The 12,427-nt window shown below is 30.7% G+C and overlaps 1 protein-coding gene across 6 annotated transcripts in view; it reads left to right on the top strand.

Annotated features, from left to right (window-relative positions):
- Nucleotides 1–12,427, top strand: part of Ppfia2 (PTPRF interacting protein alpha 2) — a 435,633-nt gene that overhangs the window by 82,992 nt on the left and 340,214 nt on the right. For all 6 annotated transcript variants that reach the window (XM_063255205.1, XM_063255210.1, XM_063255209.1 and 3 more), the window contains exon 3: nt 1,400–1,453. In XM_063255205.1, coding sequence (XP_063111275.1) covers nt 1,400–1,453 — 54 coding nt within the window. The remainder of the gene's footprint in view (nt 1–1,399; nt 1,454–12,427) is intronic.

Below are 12,427 nucleotides of genomic sequence, written 5' to 3'. Positions count from 1 at the left end.
TGTTGAACAGGAAAAAAAAATCTATATTTATACATTTATACACAGAGCATACCAATCCCAGAGAAAACAACTTAATAATTATCTTGGAAGTATTCCTTGTGTTTGCCTTATTATAAATGACCCTTAATAGAGAATACACAACTAAATTTATTATCCATTTAGTTCCTGCGCAAAATCAGCTTCTTACAGTGGAAATATTTGCAAACATCAGGCTTTTCTTCTATCTTGCCTTTACGTTCCTAGATATTAGAGATACTAATCTCAACCCTCTGTGGTATTGTTAAGATTCCTCATTCTTGAAATCTTATAAAAATGATCTGATTAATTCCTGAGTGAATTAGTAGCGTACGTTTCCTTAATTATAGACAGCATGATACTGCTGCTTAGCAAATCAGAGAATATTTTTATTATAATATTGATTCAGCTGTCTTTCTGCATTTTTACTGTAACTATATTTTCCTGAGTTCTTCAGTGTTCTCTCTCCAATTACATGAAAACAAATAAATAATGATCAAGAACATAAAAAAGAGACTTTTTAGCCAAAGTATGAGTCTACATTGAACCTCAAACTTTTAAGTAGAAACCTTTGAACAGATGGGTATGTTTTTCTGTGTGTGTGTGTGTGTGTGTATGTGTTGCTTGCATGTTTTGTTTTGTTTATTCATTTGTGAGATGACAGATAGTTTAAAAATTAAATCACTTGTTAATATTAAAAATGTAGAAGATTTTATTTTAAAATCTGGAATTTTAGTTTCTTTTGAAGAAGGCATGAGCAGCAACTCTGACATCAAAGTCCTGTAACTGGTAGGACAAATTTAATTGTCCCTACCTACATGATAGGCTCCATAGTTATCACATTATCAGCCCTATCTCTGTTTATGCTAATTTCAACATCTATAATCATTAGGTATAACCTTTTGTGGTAACTGATTCAAAACTACAAATTGATCTTTATAAATGAATCTCTAATCTTCTCATATTTCTTTATATCTTCAATATGTACAAATAAAATTAAAAAGAAATTGTTTTAAAATTCTGCAGCTTAATCCTTTTGCATATGATTAATACTCAAATATATTAATTGCAATTTAATTTCCTTTTTCTTGTTTTACCTTCACTTTAAATCTTTAATGATGAAACGTTTGTTTTCTTGTCTAGAGTCATTTTTTTGCCTATCTCAAGAATAATTGCCAGGTTTTTTTTTTTTTTACAGACTATCCAGAGTTCAAGAGAATATCTAATCTTTAGATATAGTCTATTTGTATAGGTATGCTAGATTTTTTAAAAAGTAACTGAAGTGCCTTATCATTGAAGCTAAAGACAATATTATACTGTGGGGTTTGGGGATTGTGCATGCTTTTGAGTAGTATTTTACAATCAACACCTCTCCCCTTTTCAGGATATCGAATCCCTAACAGGAGGGCTGACTGGTTCTAAGGGGGCAGATCCACCGGTAAGTTAGATTCTTCATTAAATTCAAGTGTTGATGAATTAAATTTTGTACACACTAGATCATCTAAAAGCTGCTTGTATACTGTTTATCCTAAGTAGGCATGTTTCAAATACAGCTGTTGCAGTAAACTAATACAAAGTACTAGACTGTGGAATGTGATATAGTTTTTCAAAATGTTGTAATTACTCATAAAATTTATCTTCATTTGTTATAACTAAAACAGAAATAGAAATTTCATTATATGTCAATGATCTGTGTCCTACTAATGTGCTACACTGACTCAAAGTTCATTTCAAACATATATAGGATTTGGGTTGCACTGAATTTTCTAGTCACTTAAAAAAGTTATGTGTGTGCCATAAGTTATAGATATGATTTTGCTATGTGGTATTGTTTCTTGACATTATTATTTCTTTCTAACTTAACTAAGAAATCTTGTACAAAATTAGTGAAAGTACTATCTAATATAAATGGATTATTTTAAATAAGAGAGGCTTGGTGTTCTAATATTGGAACATACCTTTTTTGTGTGATGTCTGATTTCAGAAAACATTTGGTTAAAATGACATTCCGGTAACTTCAAGCTTGGTTATACACCTGTTCAAAGTGTATAACTCAAATGATAAGACTGATTTAATTAATTTAACAAATGGTCAATACATAAATTCTTATCACTGTTTTCTTGTCACTTAGCGTGGCAAGATTTAATGAGGAACACACAGAACTCAGCGTTATCAGTTTCTAGCTGTACTTCACTTTGGCATCTAGGTGAAGAGCACAGTTCCATTAAAACATTAGTGAGATGTTTAGAAATCAATTTTGACCACAGATCTCTCAATTGTATCTCACTCTCAGGTGTCTCATGCTGACCAATCTTTATCAAGTTGCTCCTAAAGAAGAGTTAAGCAATAAAATCGTAGTGGTAGCCTTCTTTACATTTTTACCATCTGTATTTCTATAGGAAAATGCATTGGCTTTGGTTAACTACTTATATTTATCGCTAAAATTAGCACATTGTGGAACAAGCAACAGCGGAACACCAGTGAATCCAGAAAATATACCGACAGGATTTATGGCCAACTCTTTATTTAGGTATTGTAGGTGACTGCTAATGTGATATAATTTCACTGTTCAGCACCGCACAGTACCTGTGCCGAGTACTGTTCTTCCATCAGAAGGATACATCCATCTACATCAAAACATTTTCCTTATCTGCTCACTGATAGCCAAAAGAACTGCAGAATAAGTCACTTTTAAAATAACTTATTATTTGCTCAAAATAAATAAATACACACTCCTGGAAATGGTGACAAAGTCTTATCCATTAATCTAATGTTAAAATAAATTAATTTATCATATCATTTAAGGAAGTATGTTTCCACACATAGAATATTGACTAGACATGGAATCTTGTTCTTGAAAAAAACTGTTAGTGTGACGATAAAAGTTCAAAAAAAGGAAAGATGCTGTACAGAATGCAAACTTCATCAACTTAATTCCTCACAGATAAAAGCAAATAAGCATTAGGTATGCATGAAACTTTTTAGGCTGAGACTTGCACGATGTACAACGTTTTGAAGAGAAGGGTCTTTCTACTACATGGTTCACCATGATGTGTATTTTATAGCGATACTTACATTTTAAAAAATTCAGTGGTGCGCTTAGCTTATAATTTATTTTCAAGTGCAAAATATGAAAATTTTAGGGGATATGAGGCCTTACACAGTCTGGTGGTTCATCAGTATGCAATGATTCACTGCCTCCAATTATGGAAGAGTTATCTGAAACATACTGCCAGAAGCTCTGCAGTCACTTAAGAATAAAGCTTTGAAATAAGTTGTTCCATTTCCTTCTAAGTTAGAAACTGAAAGTCAGAGTCAAAAAAAAATTGAGATCATTTTAAATTTTATATTATTATCCCTTTAAAATATAATTTATCATCAAATATTATTGCTTCTAAAGTTATGTTTTTCATATAAATGTTTGCAGAGTGCTACAGAAATCATGAGGAAATTTTTTATTGGCTAAGAAATTCAACACCTTTTTTTCATTATAGAATATATAAATTACTGAATAAGAATCTCTACAAAGATACGCAGCTGTAATTTATTAACTAGTAAAAAAGCTCAGAAATCCTTAACTAAAAATGCTGTACTTCAGAATTTAAATTTTGTCTCTGGGTACTCATAAATATTATTTAAAAGCATTTTGAAATAAGTGGTTTGTATTATTTCATGTAGTAAATCATGTATAAATCTATATCACTTTTGCTATGTTATGACAAATTTGTATATATAGTAAGTACATTTGTCAAACTTCAGAAATATTTTGCATTACTAGTTTTTTATAACAAATATAAAGATTTATTGAAATCAGTTTCAATGCTAATTATGAAAGTTAACTATTTATTCATGATTTTCAAGGCTAATTCAGGAAAATTTCCATTGGCATTCTTCTGAAAATGATTTTTAAAAACATACTTGTAGAAATGATATTAATTGATTCATCAAATAGAACTTGTAGATTTTTTCTAAATCACGTAGTTATCCTGGGAAACTCTTCTGTCACAGAGGAAAATATTATGTAGTATTAACTTAAATCTTTCTTTGAAATATTGTATTAAAAGATTGCATTGTCATGTTTCCCAATCAAAAAATTTATCTATTAACTTCCTGTGGAAAAACATGTATGTACTACTTAAGACTGAACAATCAGAAACTGGATAATCTGAAATTTTGTAAAATATGGCAATTAAGTTAAATAAGGTTTATTAAACACAGTTGATCCACTGCTTCCATGAGTTCTGTATGTATGGATTCGACAAAATATAAATCAAAATACTTGTAAAAGGAATGGCATCACAGTTTTTCTTTCTTGTAATTTGTCTCTAGAAAATTTAAGTACACACACAGTATTTACTTTGTGTTAAGGGTTCCAAGTAATCTGGATATGATTTAAATTACATGAAAAGGTGAATGTGAGTTATATGCAAATAATGTGATATTTTATATAAGGGACTTGTCTGAAAATTATGGTATCCATGGAGTTTCTTGAAACTAGTCTTCCACGTGCCTTAAGAGATGATTGTGCAACACTCTGTCATAAATACATTAATATTAGCAACATTAAAATGTAAAGAAATTGGGAACTGTGAAGAACCAGCAAGTCACAGGTAGCAAATGCTCAACTAATACCTCATAAGGCCAGTATAAATTATATGGTCTCAGCTTCAAATGGCCAAGAGGAGTACTTAAACTGAAGATCTGGTGTCTTCAAGTTATGAATCTCCCACACACCTATAAAACAGGGTCCTGATGTTTGGAAAGTTGTGGTGGTTCCATCTATTGCAGAATTAGCAGTGTGAGGTTTGGTGTGGTGGTGTTGGTCAGCCCGTGGCCTGGTACCATATTGCTCCTAGACTTTAGGCTTGGGCTAAATCTATAGGTGCATTTAAGTAATCTTGACAACAGATGTTAAGTCTAGTAATACAGATATAAGCAGCTTAATACACACAATATGTGGTATTAGTCTTTGCTATTTGTGTAAGAAAATATTCCGATTCTTAAAAATTTACTTTTACATCGTATCTGATTTTTTAAAGGCCAAATAGAACAGAATTCTAATAATAAGTAATGTGGAAAAATACATAAGAAGGATTAATATGACCCACATCTTAGACAAAATAAAACATTCCAGAACATATTTCATTGTGTCAGTTACTGGGCAAATGTGAAAAGGTTTTGTGCTGCTTCTGGGTTGTCAGGGTTAGGTTCCTCAAAGCCTTATATCAAAATTGCAAGAATACTGCTGGAGAAATCTAGTTCCTTGCTTCTGTCTTTTATTTCCCCAAGTCTTTTCTTTGGAATTACAGGATGTATAAAACTAGTGCCTAAAGAGCTTAGGGATTTTTTTACTTTTTGCAAGTCTCCTTTTCCCAAATGCTAATGGTTCCCTTTATTACAAGAGTGATAAATACATGAATCTCCATATAATTCATCCTGTGCTCGATAAACACACTGAACTGAATATTATTCAGCTCTATTAAGTTTTTTCCTTACTGATTAAATCAGAATTCTGTGTTTTGTACTTGCTGTATTTTTGTACTTTCTGTTCTCATTTTACAGCTTTTTAATCGTTCTTAGCAATTTGGATAAACACAACACAGAATTTTTTTAAAACTTCAGTTTCTCAAGGATGCTGTGTAGACCAGGTTTCACATCTTTAAAATTGTTAACAAGATTAAAACTTAAATCCCCAAACTGATATTAACTTTATGATTTAAAAAGGCTAATTTTCTACGTAAAAGGTAAAAAAAAAATAGAATAATGGAAATCCAAATTATGATCTAATTTTTTCAAACTGAATCTTATATTACTTATCACTGTCTTTTATCATGTCATAGATACTTGACTGGGTTTTGGAAATGCATAGTTCTTAATTTAAAGGTTCTTAAATATAGAGGTATATAGTTTGGTAAAAAAAAAAAACAGTTATAGCATCATGTAGACACAGAACAAGATGAAAGTCAGATCAGATCTAATTCATTGGTGAAGATGCAAAAGATATGCATATAACAGAGCAAATGGAAGAAAATAATTGTAGATGAGTTGAAATTTGGCAAGAGAAAGAGTGAGGATTAATGTTTGAAGAAACTATATGCATAAGTTAGAAATAAAAATATAGCATAATGTGAGAAGGGTTTAAAATAAGTCATGAGAGACATTGATGAGACAGAAGGCTAGATGGTTAAGCTGGGGCAAGAATATGAGACATTTCATGGAAGAAATTTGCATTTTCCACTAGTAATCATAAGAAACTATTAAAGATTTTTAAACAGAAGTTTCTCTTAATCCGACCTTTTCTTTAGAAATGTTTTCTTGGCTCTGGTTGAAGAGTGCACTAGAGAAAAATATAAAAAAAGGCAAGGAGATCAGTGAAAAGATTCTTGCCAAGAACCAAAAGATGGCTATGAAGCTGTAAGTGATATTATTGTCTATCATGTCATATATAAAAAGATAAATTCTGCCTGTGCTCACTTTTATATCGAGGTTGTAAAGGAATTGATAAAGAATATATTAGGTGCTGGGATGAATGGGGAAGAGTATGGTAGAAATTTGAATAATGGATACCCAAACATAGAAATAGTAAGTTCAAGTGCCCAACAACATAGTGGGGGTTAGAGACCTCTGCAACCTATCTTTTAAGAATAACAAGAAGAGAGGATCTTAAAGTTACCAAACACAAAGTAATCATAGGGAGATAGAAATAATTAATTTCCCTGACTTGATTAGTACTTATGGTTTATAGGTATTCAGATAATTTGTTGTATTCCATTAATATGTACAATTGTTATGTGTTAATCAAAAAAAATTAAAGTTTATGGAGAAGACTAAGAGCAATAACTCAGGAAATTCAATATTTAAAAGCAACAAGTGGATCATGTGAACCTATAAATTGATGATAAAAATGGAAAGGAGTGAATTAACTTATAAGATATTTAGACTATAATGAATACACAAGTATAAGCATTTATTTGGAAAAGTGAATAAAACCTATTAAGAAGTCAGATTTGCCATATCAACTTTCTGCTTTGCCAAGTGAGTGAAAGCAGCATTTGTAGTGATAAGTCCATAACATAGAACATTTTCAGAGGGATGAAGGAAATAGTACACAGTAAATGTCACAGACTAGAAATTTGTATTATTGCCTAGAGACTTTATTTTTTAATGATAACAAAATATTTTGAAATAAATATTATATATATCCAGTCTCTGACTATATAATTTCAAGTCAAATTTTAACAATATTAATTCAACTATCGTTTCCTCCTGTATCACAATTTTGTTCAAACTAGAAATACCATTTTAACCATAAAAATTGTAAATATTTGTTTTTTATCTTGTCCCTTTATTCTTGTTTCTATTTTCACTATAAACATAGATGTCCCTGTATACACATATAATGTATAAATATCTATTTCTAAATATAAATATATAAAGCATAAGATATATATGTAAATATAATATATATCCTGCACAAAAGATAAATGGATTTTTTGATGTCTTTAGTTCTTGACTGAACAGAGGCTAGTCTCTAACTAGACTATTCTTATCAAACACAATAAAGTAGAACTATTTTATTTTTCATTAGAACTGCTTATAAGGTAGGATGAATTTAGTTGAAAAAAGAAAAGTATGAATTCAGCTATCCACATGTAATTAGTCATTAAAATGTGAAAAGATGACATAAGATGAAAGTTTATGAGGGCAACATTTTTATAGTGCCTACTGGGTACTTATTTGGAAAGCTTGATCGCAAAGCAACAGTTTTCAGAGGTGAGACCTAGAGAGATGATCGAAAGTTGTTAACTTCATTAACGAATTAATCTACAGATGAGCGCATAGCTGAATGAACTAAGAGGAAGGGTGCATACTTGGTGGAATCAGGTCACAGTACATGACCCGGAAGAGTATATTCTCCTCCACAACCACTTCCTGTCAGAATTCTTCCTGCTTTGTGACCTGCTATAGGGGGAGGAGTTTTCCTCTGCCATGGCCTTCCTTCCCGATGATTCTGCCTTGGAGCTAACTGAAGAACTGAAACCTCTGAAACTGTTAGCCAACATTAATCTTTCCCCTTTATAATTATGTATTTCAAGAATTTGAGTACAGCAACGAAAACTGACTAACAGACCAGGACAGTCTGAGGTGACTGGATCTGTGCAGACTGGGGGATGATGCTTTTGTTTCTTTAAGGACTTCACTAACGTGGTGCTGTCTATCCCATGGCAAGAGGAGAAAGGAGCTAGTGTTCTGAAGGTTTACTCCTTTTCTGATACTCATGTTTATTACAGTTTGGCTGAAGAGGGAATTGCAGATTGCTTTTACTTGAAATTTTCCTGTTTTCTTTTCCCTGGGTCTCCAGGGTCTGCGAGGCAGCATTTACTATGCTTTTGGAACTCTGTACTAAAGAATAGTTATATAAAAGGAAAAGAGCTTCTTCTAATCACTCTTCTCTAAAGTGTTAGTCTTTTAGACATACATAGAGTCAGGGAAACATGAATCAGCAAAATGTAAGTCTTAAAAATGTGTTTAAATTAACAATTATACCCACTACAGCCACTTTCAAAAGAGGAATCTACTCATATATTTATAATAAATTAAAATTGAGATTCTGCAGAATTCTTACTTAGCATTTAAATTTGTGTTAGTTCAAGAATACTACAAATAGTAATATACTTTAGAGATTTATGATACACTATGAAATTACTTTTCAAAGTGATATTTGAAACTATTGACGTGTACTTGGATAATTGGAAGAGTTACAGGAAAAGTATAGGATTTAAAGTATTAAAAACTCAGTATTTACTCCAAGTGTTCACTAAGGTCCTATGAAAGTCAATATTCTTGTCTTTTATCTGTGGGAAAAATTTAACATTAATTGAAACGTGATAACTCTTTCTGTAAAACTTCTTTAAAATCATATAGATATCCCTATACAGAAATACAAGGTTTTGTTTGATTTAAATCACCATTCTCCAAAGGCTAGTAATTAAAATAAAAATTGATATTTTGTCTAAAGTCATTTTTCTAATTTTTAAATAAAAGTGTGTAAGTAATTAATTTAAAAATAAGCAAAATATGGCTAATTCAACATGAAAGTTATTAGATTGATCTTTTATTTATTTATTTTTAGACTGATGTTTTAAAACTATAGATTTACAGTAGATATGTAAAATATGAAAATTAAGAAGGGTTGAAAACAATGATTTTGATAAAAAATGAATTTTGAGGAAAGCCTATGTATGTGATATTAATATCATAACTCACAATCCTTCAAGGAAATATGAAGTATGTAAAAGGTGCTTCCGTATAAAAATTAGTACATCTACATGTTCATGGATTCATCTGTAGTTATTTAAAATACAGAGAAAAAATTAATGAAAAAAATCCTCAATCATGGTGGAAAATTTTAACATGTTTCAGTAACTGATTGAGCAAGACAATAAATCTATAATGATAATGATTTGAGCCATCTAATAATTAAGCTGGACCTCAGTATTATACACAAAGTGAATCACAGGCCCTGCTTACCTTAGAAATAAGGGTATAAGAGAAAGAATGGAAATAGGGCCCAAACTAATGACTGTCTGCCATAGGAAATTAGAGCTGAAACAAAAGCTGATAAAAATATTATGAAGGAAATAAAGGCCAATCTTTCATGAGGTTTCAAAAATCCTTAGCAATTTTATCATTTATTAAATGAAATAGTGAAAATAAAATATCAGAACAGGTTCACTTTTTCAGAAAAGCAAGTTTTTCACAATTATTTTAGAGGCAGAAATAAAACTCTGGGAGGTATATTAAAAGTAGTACATTATTCTTTTTATTTTTTTTCCTCTGTACAAAAATTCACTTCTATAGACAAACTAAAATATATACATTATTGATAGAATTTTATATCACTGTGATTTAAAAATATTGCTATTTTAAAGTTGCTACTTTTGATGATGTATTTATAACAATGCTTTACTTTTTGTATGTTTATTAATATTGGTACCTTAAGTTAACTATAGGGTATTATTATAATTATTATTATAAATAATTATTATATTATATTATAAATAATTATTATATTATATTATAAATAATTATTATTATAATTATTATTATAAATAATAATAATTATTAATTAATTATAGTGTATATCAATTAATTTTATGGTGTGTATCACTTTAAAATTAATTTACAACATAAAAACTTTTTATCAAGTATTGATTTCATAGAACATGATTAGTTTTAATCTAAAGAGTACAGTTGATATACTTAATCATCCCTCTCTCTTCTCCGTTATTAATTTCCTCTTTCTACATTTTAAGAAGTTTCATTTAGGATCAATTTGTTTAGAAGCACTAATACACTGTTTAAATTGAATTATATGGAAGTTTTAATTTTCTTATCTAACCCAGATGATGATGGATATTGTAAGGAACGTACGCAGAATTCCATATCTTAGTCCTTTAAGAAATGTAATTTTATATTCCTCAAGATATTAAGTAAACCCCACAAGTTTTAATGTTATTCAATTAATTGTGTTTATTTGAGTATTAAAGTGTTCCATTATCAAGGTATTATAGTTAAAAACATAGCAATAGATACTTAAAAGGAAATTTTACTTCTATTAATTGTGAAAATGTGCTAAGAATTTGAATGCATTTTAAAACATAACTATGAAAATGCAGTGTCCCTTAAGTATATAAAGATTTTAATCACATATCGATCTAAATTGAATAGCTAAAGTATTCACAGAATCAAATCTAATTTTCTTATGTCACATTAACAATGAATTTTATAGAAATAACTCAGAAATTGACTTTTCTTTTTTGTTCTTTCCTAGGATGTTGTTGTCTTTTGATACAAATTTTTGAAAGCCTTAAAAGATAGTTCTGTTTTGTAATTTTTTCAGAGGACGTTATAATCCTTACAGTGAAATTACTAGACTGGAAATTTAAAAAAATTTTTTTTTGCAATTTAATTTTTCTTTAAATATCATTTGTAATACAAAGATTCTCATTACTTTTATGTGTTATTTTCATCATTTTATGTTATCAGTAACATTTTATAGATTCCCAGATATTTCTGTTCATTTTGTCCTTCTTCTAGAGGAATTTTCATTTTTTAGGTGATTTTATTATTTTTTATACCTTAAATAATCCAATTGCCTGTTATCTTTCTTTGAGTACAAGCCATCATGAATTTAAATTAAGAACCATTGTAATGTTTTTCACTGATCACAGTGTGTTCACCTCTACAAACACTCATTACTTTACACATACATTTATTCATATTTATCCTCATAGGCACACAGACCTATATGTGTGTTATATACAAAATATTCCATTGAAATTATGCATCTTTGGCTGTTGTCAAAGAAAAACAGGAAGGCATAATCAAGAGTGAAAGGCAAAAGTCAAGGAAGATCTCTCTGAGGAAGTATGGACAAAGTAGTGACTCCAAAAGAAAAAAATAATGCTGGGTGTGGTGTGCAGGCATGCAATCCCAGAACTCAGAAAGCTGAGGCAGGGGGATGGCAGTGAGTTTGAGACCAGCGTGGGCCACACAGTCAATTCAAGGCCATCTTGGACTACATAGCTAGAGTCTGTCTCTAAGTAAATAAATAAATACAACCTTAAGGGCTGCGGATGTAGCTCTCTGTGAAGTTCCTGGGATCAAGTCCTACAAAAAAATTTAAATAAATAAATAAATAAATAAATAAATGGGAAAAAAATAAGTTTATACAGTAGTAACTATTAGCCCTGAAGAACTCCATAGGCAGCAGCAGTGGAAAGCAGCAACTGAGACCAGCACTCTGCTGCATACTGGCATGAGGGGTTCTGAAATGTGGCAGCTGGCAGTGGCAAAGACCAGCAGCCAGCAGTGCTGACTGAAGGCACCCAGAGCTGACTGTGTGAGCTAGTGGCATCAGGCCTCTAGCAGAGATGTACTTTGCTGCTGTCTGATTTCAATCAGATTTAGGCAAAAAAGAACCTTCAACCGGCATCATGTGTAACTGCACTTGTTTAAGGATCTAATTTGTAATCATTCTAGTCTCAGGGTTGACTCTAAATTCAATGATAGATGTTCCTGTAAGAAAAGGAGAGGAAATTAACAGACACATAGAGGAGAGTGAGAGTAACATGACAACGGGGGCAGAAATTGCATGCTGCATTCATAAGCCAGGGAACACCAGGATTGCACCTGTAGAAGACAGCTGTAGAATCCATTCTCCACTGGAACTTCCAGAAAAAATCAAACCTGCTGGCAATTTTATTTTGGAATGTCATATCCAGAAATATGAAAAACTAAATATCTGTTGTTTTAAATTGGCAAGTTTTTGATAATTTGTTACTGTAACCCTGGGATATGGAAATGATGAACAAAGGACCTTAATAACATGACTGAAGTTTAGAGAATG

This window comes from Cavia porcellus, unplaced genomic scaffold (assembly GCF_034190915.1).
Source record: "Cavia porcellus strain 051 isolate PalLab524CR breed Dunkin Hartley unplaced genomic scaffold, mCavPor4.1 scaffold_8, whole genome shotgun sequence".
Taxonomy (NCBI): Eukaryota; Metazoa; Chordata; class Mammalia; order Rodentia; family Caviidae; genus Cavia; species Cavia porcellus.
This window is presented reverse-complemented; position numbering and strand designations above follow the sequence as displayed.